Source organism: Chelonoidis abingdonii, chromosome 1, assembly GCF_003597395.2.
Source record: "Chelonoidis abingdonii isolate Lonesome George chromosome 1, CheloAbing_2.0, whole genome shotgun sequence".
NCBI classification, from domain to species: Eukaryota; Metazoa; Chordata; order Testudines; family Testudinidae; genus Chelonoidis; species Chelonoidis abingdonii.
The window spans coordinates 259,183,491-259,204,558 of NC_133769.1; the positions used below are offsets into that span (position 1 = coordinate 259,183,491).

Here is a 21,068-nt window from a genome sequence, read left to right on the forward strand (position 1 = left end):
TGAAGGACAAATTGTTACTTGATAGGATATCCAATTCCACAGGATGGCCACTCTGGGGACACTAGGATGAAGGTGGTGCTTCCCTTCCCTCCCAGCCCAAGGTGGGCTTGGGAGACAACTGCAGGGAGAAGCCAGCCAGAAACTTCAACTGGAAGAGCAGAAGCAGTGAAAGCAGAGACTTCAGACACAGAGCTTTCCAGTTTTGACTGGATTTTCTCTGCTCTGTGCTAATTGGCTGTTGCTCCATCCTCCCCACCACCATCGCTCTCTTCAACTTAGCTTCATTCCATACCTGTCCCTCTTACCCTCTCCTCTCCTGTTCCCTTTACCCCTCCTTTTCTTCCCATTTAGCTTATCCTCTCTTAAGTAAACCCACTCATGTTACCCAAGAACACCTCTCTTGTGCTCCCTCTTCCCCCTCCCTCCACCTGGCTCCAGACAGTGCTATTGCAGAGTGAATTGCTTCCCTCTGGGCTCTTGCAAATGGTGGGGATAGGGACTTGTGTGTGATAATGGGGAAAAGCCACTCTGGGGGAAAGCGCCCCTGCATACTTCTCACCACGCCCACCTATACCCTCTACTCTTCACCCCTTCCAAAAAAAAGTAGTACTCAGTGGAATTAGTAGCCCACTCAGTACAAAAAGAATTTAGAGGGAATTTTGGCTGAGACCTCTCAGGAAGGAATGAGAGGAGCAGAGGAATGCTTCAGTAAAGAAGCAGGAGCCCTAGAACTTGAGGCAGTGCCAGAAGCTGCCAGGGCATTTTTTGTAGAGAACTGCTAGGATTCAGATGAATCCTACCTATCTTGCTTTCAGGAAAGCCTCATAGACTTATTTAAAAGAAAAACCTTTATGCAAGTATAAAGTCTGTTTTAAAAACAAAATGACAAAATACATTTCTTGGTGATATGCTGCTCACCAAGACAAAACATTGAGTGTCCATCATTGAAAGGAACAGCCACCTCACATAAACCATATTTAAAAATGAAGGATTTTTGATCAGCCATGAGGCTGAAGACCCAGTACCAGGCGAAGAAAAGTTAAAAAAAAAAATTACAAAACTCAAGCTTACATAAATATTCCCACACTAATTAACCCAAACTAAAAACTACACAATTTCTCCTGAAGAAGCACAAGTACAACAGATAGGCACTGCTCTCTCTGTTCCATCTTGCAGCCACAGATGTTAAGGAACTGATGGTCATTGGCCTTGTTCCACCTTTTATGCCCTCAGGTTGGTGGAATAGTGCAGGCGAGGCCCAATGGACACTACGAGTCAGAATTCCAATTTCAAGTGTACGCACACCAGAAGTGGAATACATATAGACAAGCACTCAAAGAATGGTAAATTATTCTAAACAAATGTATGGTAATGCTGCCAGTCTATTTCAATTACAGTAACTCCACACTTAACATCCTCCCACTTACCGTTGTTTCAAAGTTATGTTGCTGCTCAATTAGGGAACATGCTCATTTAAAGTTGTGCAATGCTCCCTTATAATGTCATTTGGCTGCCTGCTTTGCTCACTGCTTGTAAGATTCTGTGGAAGAGCAGCAACTTTACAAGGGAGCATTGCACAAGTTTCTCTTCTCCGCCTCCTCCCCCTCCCTCCCAGCGCTTCCCCCACTGCCAAACAGCTGTTTGGCGGCACTTAGGACTTTCTGAGAGGGAGAAGGAGGAGCGGGGAAGCACTGCATCTCCGCTCTTCCCTCTCCCTCCCAGAAAGTCCTAAGCACAAAGCGCTGGGAGGGGATGAGTGGGGAAGTGCCATGGCTCTGCTCCTCCCCTCCCTCCCAGAAAGTCCTAAGTGCCACTAAATAGCTGTTTGGCAGTGCTTAGAACTTTGGGGAAAGAGGGAAGGAGCGGGGTTGTGGCTGTTCTGGAGAGGAGGTGAAGTGGGGGTGGGAAGAGGTGAGCCTGAGTGGAGCAGGGACAGGAAGAGGCGGGCCTGGAGCATCCCCCAGCAAAGTTGGCACCTGTTCTTCTCCGGGGAAGCTGTAGCTGCTGCTGCAAAGGTGCTTCCTAGCGTCCTTGCCTGCAGTGGGCTTGGCTGTGTGGGGTAAGCCAGGTGCACTTCCCAACCACCTGCACAATACTGTCCAGTATATAATGCCTTTCATCTGCCCAAAAACATTTCCTTAGAACCTAACCCCCCACACATTTACATTAAATCTTATGGGAAAACTGGATTTGTTCAACATTGTTTCACTTACTGTTGCATTTTTCAGGAACATAACTACAACATTAAGTGAGTAGTTACTGTACTTTTATAATTTGAATGTCAAATACCGATCTGCAACTGAAAACTATAGCTGAAATTAATGAAAAAATTAAAATAAAGAGTCTTCAAAGTTTTTCTGTTAAAGATGATATGTTTATTAATTCAACAGTGCTCCAGGTGGTAGATTTTTTTAGATTTCATTAGCAAGTTAAGAAATTCTACAATACATATTTAATGGACATTTTTCTATTTTTGACTCACAAAAATGGTATTTCATATGGCAGTGTAATAGTAGATGTAAAATGTTGACAAATTACATCTTTCTATTTTAATAAAAACATTTGCTGTTTTTTTTAAACAGAAGAAATCACTAAAGCTAAATCTCCATAGTTTGTCAGAGTAAACTACATTCTGTTAGTCAGCTCATTCTATGTCATTTAAAGAGCAGGCTTTCACAAGGTTTACTCTACTACACAGACTAAATTATAAGAATTTGTTAAAACAGAAGCACATACATATATCAGCACAAATTAAAAACATTTTATATTAAAATATCATTAAGAAGTTTGCATTTTATTCAGTATAAATTTAAAGTTTTGAGTTATGCATGTTCTCAAAACATATCCAAATTGTCCCTTCTTTTGTGCAACATAATTTACACAAAATCATTTTTAATGTAGAATAAGTCATCTACTTTCATCCTAAAGAACTTTCAGAGAATCACTGAAATGTTTTCATACCTATTTTCAGTTCTGAAATATTTAGGCTCTCTTTTGGTCTCAGTTAATTAAAAAAGTGTAAACAATCAGTATAACAATAAATCAATAACAGGAGATGTTGATAATTGGTGTCAGTCTTAAAAACAATTTAAAAGTCAAGACACCATCTGATCACAGTTAACTTTTAGTCACAAATGTAGTCAATAAATATGAGAACAAATTAAAATGAATTAAAGTTACAATCCTAAGCAAATACATAACATCTGCTTTAAGAGGTATAACAAAAATCAAGATACTGGCTGTATCACTTGGGGATATATATTTTAATGCTTAAAATAGCTGAAAGCTAGAGTTGTTAAACCTCATCTCTGCCTTAAAGGGCTAGAGTTTACACACTACTGTATGTATATATGTATGTGTATGTACACGTACACACACACACACACACACACACAGACACACACACACACGCCTCTACCCTGATATAACGCTGTCCTCGGGAGCCAAAAAAATCTTACCGCATTATAGGTGAAACTGTGGTATATCGAACTTGCTTTGATCCGTCGGAGCGCACAGCCCCGCCCCCCAGGAGCGCTGCTTTACCGCGTTATATCTTAATTCGTGTTATATCAGGTCACGTTATATCGGGGTAGAGATATGTGTGTGTGTGTATAGTTTGTGACTAATTTCAGACCAGCATTTTAACTCTTGAATGTACAATTAACTTTCTCAAGGGTTATTTTAAGACGATACCATGGGCACCATAAAATAACTTGTATTTTCTTTTTTTTAATTCCCCTCTTTTTCTTTTTCTTTTTTTTAAAACAAAATTTTGTGATGAATCAACAGTAGAGGATGAAAATCAATGCAATAAAAAGGCACATACAGGCAAAATACTCAAGGCGATTGCATGATGCAATATTTAAAAAAATAATTTCTACTCTGTGTAACTGATTGCATCCAAATAAAAAGTTATTCTGGCAGATTCTAATGTGTGACAATGTCTTGTAAAAGATGTGCAATCATTAAAATACCAACCTTTTTTTAATGTAGTGTTTTGTTTCTTAAAATCAGTATCAGAACCAACTGCATGTTTAGAGGAATATCAAAACCTCCTGTTTTCTAGCTGCATAGAAACACAATGAGCAATGAGGAGATTCTTTCCAAAGCAAATTTATTATTTCCATATAAGTCTTGTCAGGTACTTGATCGTCTTTCTGGTCTTGGTACACATTTCATAGTTGCAGCTCTCCACAGTGCTGGGGCAAGCAAAAGGCTTAGAGTAGTTACACTCAAAATAAGGAGATATACCTGAAAATTGGAGATCAGAATGGAATTACTTCTCTACAGTTCATATTCATAGTTATGCAATAAACTAAGGAAGGGGTGGGAAGATTAATGAGGTATGCCAATTAGGAAATTTCTGGACTACTTTTCACAGAGGCCTCAGATTGGCCTCTAACTCTGTGCCTGCAATTGCACATGCAAATGTATACACATATTAAGTAGTGAAATGAAATAATTATCGGTATATTTACAGGACAATTTAAAAAATGCAGTCCATGGGATTCAATAAGGGAAAAGACCAAAGGCCAAGTACCAACTACACTCAAAAATTCTATATTTGGTGTTAATTAACACCAAAGTGTGCTAGCCATTTTACAGATAAAAATCAAGTCATAATCCATACCCTGAGTGCTTACATTCATTCTAAAAGCATAACATATGACTGTACATCCTGAAAAGTTTAAAATAGTTACTTTTAATTCAAAAACCAGAAAAGAAGCTGTTTACATCTTTAAAAATGGATAGTTTATTTTTGGAAATGTAAATGCTATACCTTGACTTAGCTTTTGATCTTGCATGACCATCTCATAAACAAACTATTCTCAGAGATATACCTTGACTTAGCTTTTGATCTTGCATGACCGTCTCATAAACAAACTATTCTCAGAGAGTAGATATTAGTGGTTCACAGTCAAGCTGGAAGGGCATATCAAGTGGGGTCTGGCAGGGATCAGTATCAGTAAGAGTGTTGTAAGCAAGACACGAGAAGTAATTCTTCCACTCCATTCCATGCTGCTAAGGCCTCAAGTGGAGCAGTGTATCCAGTTCTGGGTGCCATATTTCAGGAAAGAGGTGAACAAACTGGAGAAATTCCAGAGAATAGCACCAAAATGATTAAAAGTCTAGAACTAATGACTTATGAGGAAAGATTTAAAAAATTGGGTTTGTTTAGTCTGGAGAAGAGAAGACTGAGCGGGGACATGATAAGTTTTCAAGTACATAAAAGGTTGTTACAAGGATGAGATGAAAAACTGTTCTCCTTAATCTCGGATATTAGGACAAGAAGCAATGGGCTTAAATTGCAGCAAGGGAGTTTAGGCTGGACATTAGCAAAAACTTCCAAACTGTCAGGGTGGCTAAGCACTGGAATAAATTGCCTAGGGAGTTTCTGGAATCTCTGTCACTGGAAGTTTTTAAGAACAGGTTAGACAAACACCTGTTAGGAACAGCCTAGTTATTACTTATTCCTGCCTTGAGTGCAGGGGTCTGGACTAGATGACCTATTGAGGTCCCTTCCAATCCTAGACTTCTATGATTCTATGTAAAATTATCTGGGGGAACAAAGGTAGGAAAGATGCCATAATTCTTGGTCTCAGAACTCACAAAAACAAACAACAACAAGAACTCCATGCATGCACAAGCAGGTCCCAAACTTTCATTGTGATCTCTGTTTGGACAGGCTGCAACTATTTTACACAAGTGCAGTTTTTATAACTTTATGTTACGGAGGGAAGCATAGGGCCATTAGTCAGACTGCATATATAATACACTGTGTTTTTATGTTTCCCTTATATGTAACTGGCCCCAACAAAATATAGCCTACTGCTATCACAGAATAAAGTTCTTTAACTCAAGTAGTAGATTTATTTATATTGTTTTTTGCGCTGAGATTGTGGGCTCAATTTCTATTGACAAACTTACCACGTTTGCAGCCACAGTTCATTACAGCTCATACAACAAGCTTTTCCTCTAGAGAAGAACAAGGTTCTAATAGCTTGAAAATGAAAATACATCCGATGGTCTCACTGTAGTACATGTTTTCATAACTTGTGGAATTGCTGGTCATTTTTGCTTAAAAGGATTTAAGCCAACGGGTTTTGTAAATCAAGATTAAGGTATGCTGACAGATGTGTTTGGGAAACTAGTACATCTCCTGTCACACACACTGTACTGTAGGCCAATGTTATTTCATTAATCCTTTTCAATAACGATCAGTAACATATATATCTACGATATTTTAAAGGGTCTTCAATCTTAGCTTTAATAATTTGGGTGTCATCAGAAATTCTCCATCAAGTACAAAACTTTATAGCTGTTCATTCTTTATAGAATTAAAGACTGTGCTAAATTAAAACAAGTTACCCAAAAGGGAAAGCCGCATTTTAAAAATATGGAATCCCAACATGAAATTATATGAATGATAAAGAAATTATTTAGATAAGTTATATTTATGAAAGACTTGCATGCATCAAATATCTTCTGATTTATGCAGGCCTTTAGTCAGCATGTGCAAGATGATACCAAAAGATTACCAATCTAGACTGTATGTTTCAGATACAATATAGTATCAAAACCCAATCAATTACTCAGTTACTAAAAATAAAGTGGATATCTATAAATAGCTCACCTCTCGAGAAATGATCCCTGCTCTGCGTGCTCTACTTCCCAGAACAAAAGAAAACTCACTGACTTGTGCCAGCCCTGCTGAGACAATCCATTTGATATACTGGCTGCCCTTTGGAAGAATCAGAGAAAGGACAAGCACTGCCAAAACAAACTTGAGAAAACAAGTTTGTTTTTAGAAGTATGGTAGATAAAACAGCATGCTTTCTATAATCAATACAATAACAGTTATACCAGGTACTCTATTACCATGTATTGTTTCAGAAGACCATTGTGCTAGTCAACAGTTACTATGCATTTAAACACTTAAATCACACTGTTCACTAGCAGCTGTCCTTTATATAGTCTAAAAGTAGTACAGAATTTGGTACAGTGAAAACATTTGATAATGCCTGCATACATCCCACAAAGTCTACATTTAACTGCCCCCTTTAATGTTAAAAAGTCCCATTAAATACTGGAGTCTCACATCAAAATATAACTTTAAGTAAAAATTAGAGAACAAATAGCAAAAACTGATATTAAATACATTCTTCAGTAATAACACTTTATATATTTCCCTAGTTCACAGGGGTGTTACAAGGATAAATACATCAAATACTATGAAGTTCTTTGAGATCTACTGATGAAAAGTACTAGGTATTATTATTATTATAATAATATAAAAACATTTACTGTATCTCAGACACACAGTATCAGAAGAAATCTTTGCCAAAATGACAATTCTATATTTAAGCATGTATGTTTAAATATTATGCATATTACATGGCATGCAGCACTTAAAATACCTATGTTATCAAAGGATAAAGAAAAAAGATACCTTCATTATTACCACTGATAATGTAAGAAATAGCAAGACTGTGAGTTCATAAATTACAAAGGTGGGGAAAACATGAAGCCCTGTAAGAGAAACCGAGAATGGGTTACAAATATTATTACTTTACCATATTATTTTCCAGTATTAGTGAATATAACACAAGAACATTTACATGTACATTTCTAAACAAACATAGGATTCCATATTTTTCTCTGCACATACCCAGCAACCCTCCAAGTTCAAACCTAGGCTCCTTCCCAGTAATTTACCTCCCCCTCCCTCAGCTCCTCCATTACCCCTGACTCCCCCAAGCCTTTGCACTGCTACTGTATTGTAGTTTAAATTAATTATTACTCAGAGTTCTGTATTAATATGCCTAGTAAGGAATCTATTTGTCAAAAAACAGTTCCTGAAACTTTTTGTTGTCTGTATTATTACAGGCATACTTGCTGACAGGTATTTTGACATAAATGACCAAAAATAATTGGAACTGGTATGATTATATTGTGTTATTTTGACAAATAAAATATGTAGAATTTTGCAGAATCTGAAAATACTGTGCACAGAATTTAATTTTTTGGCACAGAATTCCCTCAGGAGTACACAGGTATATATGGCTGCGATGGACCAGGGGAGGGATAGCTCAGTGGTTTGAGCATTGGCCTGCTAAACCCAGGGTAGTGAGTTCAATACTTGAGGGGGCCACTTAGGGATCTGGGGCAAAAATTAGTCCTGCTAGTGAAGGCAGGGGGCTGGACTCCATGACCTTTCAAGGTCCCTTCCAGTTCTAGGAGATTGGTATATCTCCAATTATCATCATGGACAAACTGCACTTGGTTCCTTCTCAATCCCATGTAAAAAAAGATTCTGAAGCAGGGGGGAAGGAGTGCAAGTAGTGGAGCATCCATATGAACATACATCTTGAAGAACTCCAGGTACTGTACAAAATAAGTAACCTTTCCTTTTTTGAGTTATGTCCTTACAAGCACTCCACTTCAGGTGCCTTATGAGCAGTACTCCTCAAAAGGAGGTGGGTGTTTTGGAGCAGGGTCTAAGACTGCCTGGAAGGCAGCAATTCCAATGGCGGCATCTGCCTGAGATACATGCACTAAGGCATACTACTTTGAGAAAGTGTGGCTGGAAGCCCATGTAGCAGCTCTGCAAATTTTTACAATAGGTAATTTTTTTTTTAGTAAGGATACAGAAGTGGACTGAGATCTGGAGGATGGGCTAGAGCCCAAATAGCATCCTTACAGCAGGAGAGAATTCAACTACAAACACATTTGGAATATCTTTGGGTGAACATAGATATCCCTTTAACTCTGTCTGTGAAAAAGATAAATAAACTAGGAGAGACATGAAAGCATCGAGTCCTGTCCAAATAAAAGGCTAATAAAAGGTGAAGAGTGGCTTCCTCCCTGAACCAATGAGTTTTAGGATAAAAAAACTGGTACATTAATATGAAAACACAAGGTCACTAGTGGTAAGAACCAGGGATGTGATCAGAGAAATACTTTGCCTTTAAAGAAAACTCTGTAGGAAAGATCAGCCATCAATCCTTTTGCTCACCAACTATGAGAGCAAGGGGATAGCCGCCAGGAAAGTTGTTTTCATGGATAACTAGAAAAGCAAGCAAGTGGCCAGTGGCTCAAAGGGAGGTTTCAACTGAGTGTTCAGGATCAAATTCAAATCCCATGCTATGGTGAGCATCTCCACCTGAGGAAACATATTAGATAATGTGCTGAGGATCTTTGAAGTTGCAGGATGAGTTAACATCAAACACACTTCCACAGAAGAATGAAACCCACTGATGGCTGTTAGGTGAACATTAACAGAACTCAGAGAAAGGCCTGTGTTCTTTAAACTGAAAAGCTTCTCTATAATGTCCAAGAGGAGAGAGCTGGGAGGAGACAGTTGTTGTTGCATACCCCCAATGGTAAAATCTCTTCATTTCTGCAGATAAGTTTTTCTAGTTGATTCTTTCTTAGCATTCAACAGTACCTGTTGAACCTCTATAGAATAGGAGAATTCTATTCCCAAGAAGCAACCAGCTTTGATTCATAGAATGTTCAGGTTGGGATGAGGAATATTTCCCAAGTCCTGAGTGAGAAGATCGGGCATTGACAGAAGATTGATAGCAGGGTGAGATGAGACAAATTAGGTAAGGAAACCATGCCTGCCTCAGCCAAGACAGCACAATCACAGTAACTTTGGCTTTGTTCTGTTTAATTTTGTGTAGGACTCTGAGGATGAGAGGTGTTGGAAGACAGCATAGAACAAGTTCTTTGACCAGGAGATGTGAAAGGCATCCTCCAAGGAATGACAACCTAGACTGCTTCTTGAGCAAAATGGTTTCTTGGTGGTGGTGGCGGCATTCTGGAGGCCAGATATGCAAACAGTTGAAATAAGGATGTGATGGTCTACACAGCAGTTCCATAGCTTTATTGCTTCTGCATGAAGGGAAGGGGATCTCGCTTCCCCAGAGAATTTATGTAATATATACTGGTCCCATTGTCTGACATTCTAACAGATTGTCCTTTGATCATACAAAGGAATTTTGACAGGCACCTCTGATGGCCCTGAGTGCCAGAAGGTTAAAAGATTCCTGGGAGGTTCACCTGCCCTAAATAGTGTGCTCTTGAAGATAAGCTCCCCATCCTAGAAGGGATGCATCAGAAACAATAGTGATGGTGGGGGGTGGATGGGTGAAGGGGACTTTGCTGGGATTCTTCCACCAGTCAAGGGTATGTGACGAGGAATGGAGAGCAACTTGTTCAATCTTTGTCTGTTGGACAGGCCTAGAAGCAGCAGAGTTGTAACCTGGCATGTGATGTAGGGAAGGTACATGCTGCCATGTGGCTGAGGAGCTGCAGAGAAGTCCTGGCAGTTATCTGAGGATTCATCTGTACTCGCATAAACCAAATTTGTTAATATAGTAAATTGATCTTTGGTGGGTAAAGCCTGGATCTGTAGCATCCACAATGGCCCCTACGAATTCTAGTAGCTGAACTGGTGAGAGAGAGAGGACTTCTCAGTATTAAAATGAAGCCCTAGCATGTTGAACAGAGTCACAGCTTTCTTGATGGCGACTTGAACTTTGGTGTAAGAACATCCTTCAAGCAGACAAATCAAACTTGGGGAAGACAACTACTCCCCATTAATGAAATTTGGTGGCAACTACCATTGTAACCTTTGTAAATATCCTGAGGGCAGTAGGAAGCCTGAAGGGGAGCACTTGTCATTTAAAATGCTCTTGACTTATGACACAATATAGAAACATCTTATGAGAACGATGTATTGCAATATGAAAGTATGTGTCTTGTACATCGAGGGTTGCAAACCAGTCCCCCAGATTTAGAAATGGTACAATAGCTGCAAGTATCACCATCCTGACCTTCTGCTCCTTGATGGAGGCGTTTAGCATCCTGAGATCTAGACCAGTCTCCATCTGCCCTTCTTTTTGGGAACTAGAAAGTATTTGGAATAGAACACTTTCTCTTTGTACTAGGTAGGATCTAGCTCCTCAGTTCCTATATGCAGACAGGACAAAACCTCTGGTCTCCACAGAGGTTTATGAGATGGGTTCCTGAAAGGGACAAGGAAGGGGATGGGACGAGGATATGGACTTGAAATGGATGGAGTAGCCTCATGTTATAACCTCCCAAACCTATCTATTGGAAGCAATCTACTCCCATGAGGTGAGAAAATGAGAGAGATGATCGCCAAAAGGTGGGCAGGTCACGGTAGGATGATGCAATGTCATATGCAAAAAGTGGGAATGTTCATAAGCCCCCAACAAAGTTATCAAAATGTATGCTTGGCTGACAAGGATAGCTGAGTTGTTGCTGTCAAAGTAGCCAAGGCTTTTCTTTTCTGCAGTCTAAGTTTCTTTCTAGGAAGTTTTGAGGGTCCATGGTAAAAAGAAAATTGGGACGTGTGAGATCTTTGAGCCGTTTGTGATCTATTGAATCTTCTCTTGCCTGCAGGTGTACAGAACTCCAGTGAACAAAGGGTAGCCCTTGATTCCTTCAGAGAGTGTAAGGACTCATCTATGGACTTGCTGAGCCCACCAAAGGGAAAGCCTTCCACTGTATTACTCCCTTGAGATTCCATACAACTGCAGCCATGAGGCTCACCACAAGACAACAGTTGTGGAGATGGAGTGAGCTGCCATATCAGCTACTTTGAGGGAAACTTGTAAAGAAGTTATTGCTAGGAGCTGGTCTTCACTGAAGATGGCCTTAAACTATCCTCTGAGGGGGTTGTTCAATAAAGGAGTTAAACTTGCTATACTTAATGTGGTTATATTTAGCAAGGAGCACCTGATAATTAGCAATTCTGAACTACACAGTGGCAGATGAGTAGCTCTTACAATCAAAGTGGTCCAATTGCTTTAGATCTTTATCATGGGGTAGGGAGGGTCGTTTTTAATGATGTCTGTTGCATTCATTCACAGTATCCACAGCCACAGAGTTGGGGGCTGGATGTGTGAAGGAAAATGCCAATCTCCAGCAGGAATGTAGTGTTTCTGTATCTGCCCTCTTACAAGTTGGTGGCACTGTGTCAGGGATTTGCCAAATTGTTTTTGTAGGCTTTAGAAAAGCCTCAATTATGGGCAAGGCTACTTCAGTAGAAGGGGGAGTATGAAGAAAATCCAGGAGTCTATGTTAGAACTCTTGGACTTCTTCCAAGGGAATGTGGAGAGTGTCAGTGACTGTTCATCAGGTCCTGAAATTGTCTGAAATCATCTGTGAGGGTAAGATAAATGCCTCATCAGAGGAGGACAAATAAATATTTGTTTAAGGCGTAGACTCATTAGCCATTTTTTCTTTTTTTTCCAAACTCCTCCTCCTGCGATGGGGACTGAGATGGAGGGGTGTAAGGAACAGAAGAGCGCAGACTCTGGCGCTGAATCCGGAAGCTAGATGCCTTGGAGACCTGCTGATGATAGGAAGCCCAAGGTTCCCAATATGGCCATTGAGGTAGACAACAAGGGAATGGGGGGGATGCCCCCAAGTTTGGCCATACCAAGGAGGATGTGGAATGGCTTGAGGCTGTCTGTGTCTTGAAATGTCCCTTGATGGTTTAACAGTTCAGCTGAGAATCTTTAGCTATGGAGATTCCAACCCAGTCACTTGTACATACCCAAAAGTTGTACATTAGCCTGCAAAATTTACCCTCCCCCTAAAATTTGATTGATTTTAAGAATCGCCTATTCAACAATCTGACTGATCAGCATAAATTTTTTAGTATAGTAAGAAATATCCAAGGCAGGGAATAAACACAGAAGAGTAGTGTGGTTTGTTTTGTTTTTTTAACCGTTTTAACTGCAAGCATCTTAGCTCCGTGTGTAAAACAGGTCCAATTCAACTGAGAGATTTAACACTCAAGAATTTGCATTTTTAAATGCCAATAAGAAGCCAGAATTAACATTACAGATTTCATTTACACATCCATAAAATATTTCAATGCTGTATTTAAAAATAAAACATTAGTAAGTTAATGTAGTTAGTGAATAGTTTTCTTAATATTTTTACAAAATAAAAATCCCATGAACCCTCCTGCCCCTCCACCCACACTTCAAGGTAGACTTGCAGTCTGACACTTTCAATTAACTTTCTAAAAAAGTTACCTATAGATGCAAAAAAAATGATGGCAAGAAAGTCACGTATTGGTTCAATACAGGACATAATCTCTTCAGTAACCATGTGACCCTGAGAAGAGATCAGTGCTCCCGCTAAGAAGCATCCCAGTTCCATTGAAACGTCCAGTAGCTCTGTGATCTGTTAAAGAAAAAAGGAAAGTTTATTCCTATTCTCTGGCTGTCATCAATTATGATGTTAGTTTACAGTTATAGACTACAAAAATACTGCTTTGGGATCTAATGTATTACTTACTGCATCTCAATACAACTTCAACAATGAAAGGAATTTATAAGATTTATTTCAATATATTATTCTACAGTAATGCATTTACTGTGGTAATCTAGATTATTAATAAATTAAACTAGAGACACCCTCTAGAAACATAATTGTAAAATTTTCCATCCTGCACTTTAAGACTTCTTGTATCATGCTCCAGGAATAACATCTAGTCCCACTGACTCCCATTGATTTCAACAGAGATTGGATTTCACCTAATTAAACTAATTTAAACCAGCAAATTTCCTGCAATTGTTAAACGAGGATAAATACTCTGAATTTATAATCTGGGACAAGATTACAGTCTTGATTTAACAAAGGATTTGAGCATGTGCTTAAATTCCATTGTTAATGGGATTTAAGAACATGCTTAAGTGCTTTGCTGAACAGGGCTGAATTTAAGCATGTATACATAAGTGCTCTGCTGAAGTAGAGCCTATCATACTTGAAAGATGTTACATTGCGCTTCTGTTACTGCTTGTCTGTTTATGATCCATGGCATTAAAAAGGAAATAGAATGAAAATGTTTGTCAAGAGTCCAATTTAATCTTACAAAAACAAGAAAATTGCACCACGCAAAATGAAGACAGTGCTCTGAGTGTTTAAACAGTGAGCAGCACTTTTTATCACATATAAAAGTATTAAAAAACAAAATATATAAATATAACTGGTATTTAAAATCCTGCTGCTGCAGGCAGACATCTTTCTGAAAGACAATGCCATAAATATTGAGGGAATGCATTAAACTGACAACCAATTTCCATCCTAATTTAGCTTACGCAATAATGTGTTACACCGTATACTTATGCCTTGGATGGTGTTGCAGTATAAAGTTAGAGGCCTAAATCCAAGAAACTATAATCAATGGAGGAAAGCAATAATCCCCGAGATATGCACTGCCTAGAATGTCTTATTTACTATGAACTGGAATCCACAAATAAAATTAAAAGTCCTGACTATGTGTCAGTATTAATGATCAAACAACTCCATTGTGTCCAGAGTTTTGATGCAATTCCAAAACATTTAATCATATGGATTGGTCTATCACACAATATAGTTATTTACCAGTAATCAAACTAATAAAAGAAAATTATAGCCCATGTAGGCTGCCATATCACATCTGGATACCCCATATTTTAATAACTAAATTAAATTTTATTTTCAAAATATGGACTGCTCTTACCAGGAATTTAAAATTATGAGAGAAGTTTTAAAGCTTCAAACCACTTTGACAGAGAAGAAAACACAAGATGGTGGATGTGATGAAATATATGAGTCAAAGAAATTTTACAGAAATTATTTTAAAAACATTATTTATAAAAGAAGCAGCATTGTAGGGAGTACTCATACTTTAAAAAACAGCATTTTCAGCACACATCTGAAACATGCCTTTGCTACTAAGATACCACATGCGCATGTGTCAAGTTATTAAAAGAGCTGTGTGTCAAAATAATTATTGTTTACATTTTAATTATTTGCATTTGGGATGGTTAATTCAGTGTTTAAGAAAGAATTTACAATCTCCTCAACTGGATTTTCACGTTATTGTGGGGTCATGAGAAATCACTGTTCAGTGAGGTAACAACTTAAAATAAAATACAAGAGAGAGACATTCCATCCACAAGTCAACAATGCATAAACACAATAACCAACTAGAAATTATTTACAATATAAAACAATACCGTTTTTCCCCTCCAACATAAAAGCCTCAATCTATCCACTTATTTCAGAAGAAGGGCAAACAGAGCATAAAACGCACGTCAGCTGAAAACGGTGGCTTTCTCATTCACTTGTCTACTCCCCAGACCAGTGGTTCTCAACCAGGCGTGCACATACCCCAGAGGGTACTCAGAGGTCTTCCAGAGGATACACGAACCCATCTAGATATTTGCCTCGTTTTACAACAGGTTACATAAAAGGCACTAACAAAGGCAGTACAAACTAAAATTTCATACGACTGGTTTATACTGTTCTATATACTACATACTGAAATGTAAGTAAAACAATTGGAATATAAATGTTGTATTTTATAATTATATGGTAAAAATGAGAAATTAAGTAATTTTTCAGTAATAGTGTGCTATGACACTTAGTATTTTTATGTTGGATTTTGTAAGCAAATAGTTTGTAAGTGAGATAAAACTTGGGGCAAGCAAGACAAATCAGACTCCTGAAAGGGGTACAGTAGTCTGTAAAGTTTGAGAACCACTGCCCCAGAATGAAACTAGTATTATAAAACCCTCGGCCCCAAAAAATATTTACTACTATTCCATCTAGGGAAAACCTACAGTATTAGTATCACACATATAGTAGCTAACACTGTAGGAAAAAATACAAGTAATGGGATTTAACCAGACCACAACTTTATTAACTAATACATCTGGGATCTATCTGGTAATAACTCATCCAGTCCAGGTCATCCTTCCTTTGTAATCCTTAGCACCTGGTGGAGAGCTACTGTCTGAGCCCCCTGTCTCCCTCCAGCCTCAAACCTGATCTGTCAATATGATATATCTGATATATTTCTGTAATGACTTTTTTTTTTGATACATTAATAAAATATTTGAAATAAAACTGTCAGTTTTCATTCAAAAGTATTCAAAGCAGTAGTATACATTTGCATTCTCCACTTTAAGTACTGAAAAAGGACTCCACTTTCTTTTATGGCTTCAACCCACTAATACATATTCTTGTGTGTACGTTGTGCTACTCCTCTTTTACTAATACTTCAGATAGGCACAATTTCTGTTAATGTTTCTAGTGGAGGCCCATTTAAAGAAAAATATGACCCCTTACTATAGAAATCAACTTATTTTTGTGTGATTAAGCAGATTTCTACAGTCAACACTACACACTTTGTTTTAAGTTTTTCTATTACCTTTTCATTAAACGTGCTTCACAGAAATTACGTCTGCCTGTTAATGGACATCTACAAGAAACTATGAATAAGTTGTTTCTTCTCTTACTTATATGACCTAACAATCTGCTGCGCTTGTTTAGAAAAGGATTGGAATCTCAAGCAGATCTGTGTAATTTAGAAAAATGCCATTGCTGTAGAAGTCTATGAATTATGAAATGGTTCTCCTGTTAGCCTCTTACATGACCTAAATTATAAAGATTAAAAGATGTAGTCCCTTAGCAAAAAGTGGCATGAATACCCAAGTCCTTTCTCAAGGTACATCTCCACTTAGGGTGGTGTGTACAGTACAGACCATGCATACTCAGCAGTGTAGACGGCGAGGCATGGGTCAGCAAATAGAGTACCCTACACGCCTATACCCTACATGGCTCTCTACATGGCCAAGCAGCGCCTCCCATGTCTACACTGCTGTATTTGGCAATGTCCCACTGCCTTCTCCCTGCTGGAGCCTTTCCACACCGCAGGGAAGACACCGGCAGTAGAGAGTTGCCAGAGCCCTTCACTGCCACATGTAGATACACACCACAATTACAAATGTGAACACAGCCTGCCTTACCTTTCACTGTAGCATGCAGCTACATGTATCCTACACAGCGCCGCAAGTGTAGACAAAGTCTTAATAATAAGATTTTCTCAGAGTGTGTCTGAAAGCTTCTATGCACATTTTGCTGAACTTAATTGTTTTCATTACTCCATCTTGGTCCCTATAAAATGTCTTAGTGCCAACATTTTGCTTTAAAAAGCTCACAATACAAACATGTCCACAAGGTCCTCTTACTTTTATCGTCAGTTTCATACTCTGCTTCTGTCTTGTACTATTAGTCCTAAAGCATAAACTTGGAGAACTGAAAGAATGATCTAGAGCATGGTAACACCAGCAGAAATTCAAAGAACATGAATAGATTCTGCAAATCCATATCAGTGCTATTTCAAACCCACAGTTCGTAAAATATTATGGGTGATAGCCACTTTCTGTCCTCAAACAGTCTGCTCCACTGGGTGACTGGAATATGAAGCATTAAATTAATTGAGGGGACACTGGGACAAGAGAAATATACCTCTAAGATCTATCAAGAACTTATTACAATTTAATTTGTGTACGTGTCCTAAAAAACTACAGTGGCTTCAAGGATTCATTATAGCCTTTAAAGAAAAAAGTCTGGGTAAAAGAAGTCCCCCCCACAAAAAGAAACAAATAATCTGTAGTAAAGACTAAATTTGGTAAGCCAATAATGTTAAAAACAAATGTAACAGGAAAAAAGTTTACTTTGTTTCAGTACCTCAAAAAGTCTCCTCAAATTATTTTTCAAATTTACTAAAAAACACACCCCAAAGAACCCAAACAAACAAAAGCAGTTTTCTCTACTGGAAAATAGGATTTTAAACCTTCAGAAAATTGGGGCACACAATGAGGACTAACAGACTTTTACTTGCACCACACACTAATATGATAATTTTAAAATAAAACTGTTTGTGTAAATTATCTGCTGAAGTTCAACCTGATTTTATTCAGGTTACATAAAATTAAAATTATTGACCCATAACGCCTAATCAATTACTACTTATCACTTATATTGCAGTAGAACTTAAAATGTGCTAGATGCTTCGATCCTCCATGCATTTGAGTTTTGGTTTTAAAATACCAATTACAGAACTGTGAAAATATGTAATAAAGGTTAAATGTGTCAGTGTTTTTGGTACTGATGTCATATTAATCTGTACATCAAAGATATGTAAAAATGTTTTATTATTTTAAAAGATTACCGTTAACACAAGAAAGATGAAAGCAGATATTCCTAAAATGAGGATTTCTTTATTCCCTTTACTCTCCGCATGCAACTTGCGATAATATGGTCCTATGAGGTAAGTCTTTATAACAAGACATATAAGAAAAACAGCAGCCAGAGAAAAGAGAATTTGGCCAATCAGTATCAGTATTCTCAGTATTTCCATGACAATGCTAGAAAAGAAAACAAGAAAAAAATGTTATTTTACCTGTTCTCTTGCCTTTAAATGAGTTTCCCCCAAGTGAAAAATCTAATGGCAAAGGTTTTCAAAAATGGGTTGCTAGTTAGCTTCCTAAATTCATATTTAGACAACTCAATACGTGTCCTAATTATCAAAAATGCAGAGCACCCAGTAATTCCTGCTAAAGTCTAGAATCTACTCCCAATATGGTCCTACACAGCCTGTACTGGCTGACCTTCAGGGCACAGCATATGGCTCAATAAATTTACTCAGACTTATATTTCAATAGGTGATTATGGGATATAATGAGATGGTATGGAAGGCCTTTAATTTTATGACACAAATCACGTAAAAAACAAATGATGGAAAAAAGTTAAGTATTGGGGAGGGGTGTTCTGATTCAATATTATACATATCAATAATATAAGGGTGCACATGGCACTGGATGACCATGTTTTGAGACACTGGCATTAAAAATTCTAAATATAGTTTTGTCACAGTCATACACAGATCCATAAGCTTATGGATGGGCAAATTCTATAAGCCACAAAACAATGAGGCCCTCTTCAGAGACAAATAAAGTAATAAATTCATTTTTAAAACCTCTTTACCTGGAGTATGTGCTGGCTCCTGCTTGAATAAGAGTTGGCATAACAGCTATAAATAAACCAAGCTGTACATCCTGCATTACCAGCATACCAAGTAGTACACTACTGTAATCAATATCACCTGTTTGGCAGAAAAAGACGCTGATAAAAATGTAGCTTGATGCAGACGAAACATCTAATGGCATCTGTAACAATGTTATCAGTAACCATATATCTAGAGACTTCTTCATTGACTGAAGATATAGAATACAGTGTTATACTTTATAATTTTTTTAATCAACTATGGCAATCTAAATATGGAAATTATGAGCCATTTACAGGAAGCTTTTATCATGGATTAAAAATAAGGTTTTGTTAAAGCCAGCTGATCAATTATTGGATATATCATTTCAATTTTGTAAACTAACTAAGATGCTGTAGAACAGGGGTCTCAAACTTCTGGCCCACAGGCCATCTGCGCAGTGGCGTAGCCAGGTTCTAACATCAGGGGGAGCGAACACATAAAAAAGGTGCCACTCGACATACCAAATTACTAATTACATACTTTTAAATTAGTTATACATATTTATTTGTACTTAAAGTAAAAACACAAGAATGATCCAGCCAGGGAAAGGTTTGCACAGCTGACATTTTGCAGAAGAACTTTATTTTATATTTAGATATACTTTAGATTCTAGAAAGTAAATGACAGAATATAGTCGTTTATAATTGGCCAGTATTTTTTTAAACCTGTGACGTTTTTTCCAGTTACTAATTTCATTTTAAAAATCAATGAAATGTACTTTATTTATAATAGATCATAATACTAACGTCACCAAAAAGGCACGACAAATACAAATTTTATGAGAATTGGTGAGCAAAGATCTCATAGCTCTTCAGGGTTGGACAAAACAGTATCTTCCCTTAAAGTAGCTTTATTCATAGGGAGTTTTTTAAACAAAAGACATCTCTACGACACAGGTTGGCAGTCTAACATTTTTGAAACACTGAGTCCTGAGAGTTACGGTTTTTAACCAATTTAAGCTGTATACACACACACACACACACACACACACACACACACCTCTTCCTGCTTTCCTATCACTAGTTCTGTTAGTACAGGAATGAAATCTAGACATCCCGTGAAATACCTAGTTCCACATTGTTCTTCAAACCTCAGATCAGAGAAATGCAGCTTTGCATTTGAGATACTGTATGACTGTAGTACAGTGCCTGCATCTACACTGACATCAAGAGAGGAGAAGTGGACAAGACTGTCCCTAGAATCAAGCACAGACAATCGCCTTAGGAGGGCTGTACTAGACTTTAAGAATAACGTGTTCTTTAGTTAGACATGATAAAGCAGAGTGAGTGTAAGTCGGACATTTTCCCAGCTTTTTTGTGGGGATGACAGCATGTTGTCAGGATTGGGCTGGGTCCTAAACAGAACTTCTGTGAGTTCATAAGGTTCCGTTGGCCTAACTGGAACTGGTGCACAAGGGAGAAAAAGCTACAAAATTGTTTTTAAGCTCTGAGCAATAACAACACTCCTTATAGTGCCAGTATCACTAAGAGGATTTGTGCTGGATTATATCGAATACTAAAAGCAACAAAGAATCCTGTGGCAGCTTATAGACTAACAGATGTTTTAGAACATGAGCTTTCGTGGGTGAATACCCACTTCGTCAGTTGCATCAGATGCATCAGTTGCATCTGACGAAGTGGGTATTCACCCACGAAAGCTCATGTTCTAAAACGTGTGTTAGTCTATAAGGTGCCACAGGATTCTTTGTTCCTTTTACAGATCCAGACTAACACGGCTACCCCTCTGATACGTGATCGAATATTAACATGATCTAATGCTGCACGAACACCACAGTCCACAGCAGGCCTGATTCTTCAAAGTCATCCAAATTTGGGAGAAGAGGGGGGAAAACAATCAAGGATGGTGGAAAGGAATCAAGGATGGTGGAACTTTAGCTGTAATATCATTTCTTGATTTATTTTTTAAAAAAAATCAAAGAATAAGTCTCAAATGAATGTTACAATTTACATGTGAAATTAACAAAAGCAAGGAAACTCAAAGCTACCCAGCTGCCACTTCAGCCTCAGCTCACTCGGTTGTACAGAGATATTTTAACGGTCTCAGAATAGCATATGATCACATATGGCATAATACTAAGGCTCAACAGGTGACTGAAGGATGGAACAAAGAGCCCTAATGC

The 21,068-nt window shown here is 38.0% G+C and overlaps 1 protein-coding gene across 3 annotated transcripts in view; it reads right to left on the minus strand.

Moving 5' to 3' along the window:
- Positions 1-4,097: 4,097 nt before the first annotated feature.
- Positions 4,098-21,068, minus strand: part of TMCO3 (transmembrane and coiled-coil domains 3) — a 67,623-nt gene continuing 50,652 nt past the window's right edge. The window contains exons 8-13 of one of the 3 annotated variants that reach the window (XM_032777828.2): positions 18,868-18,985; positions 18,053-18,248; positions 13,080-13,230; positions 7,451-7,530; positions 6,635-6,784; positions 4,098-4,251 (exon numbers count right to left, since the gene is read on the minus strand). In XM_032777828.2, the coding sequence (XP_032633719.1) occupies positions 4,138-4,251; positions 6,635-6,784; positions 7,451-7,530; positions 13,080-13,230; positions 18,053-18,248; positions 18,868-18,985 (809 nt within the window). In that variant the 3' untranslated portion in view covers positions 4,098-4,137. Of the gene's footprint in view, positions 4,252-4,917; positions 5,559-6,634; positions 6,838-7,450; positions 7,531-13,079; positions 13,231-18,052; positions 18,249-18,867; positions 18,986-21,068 lie in introns of those variants that run through there. The other 2 variants (XM_075061429.1, XM_032777830.2) reach the window with 2 other exon arrangements.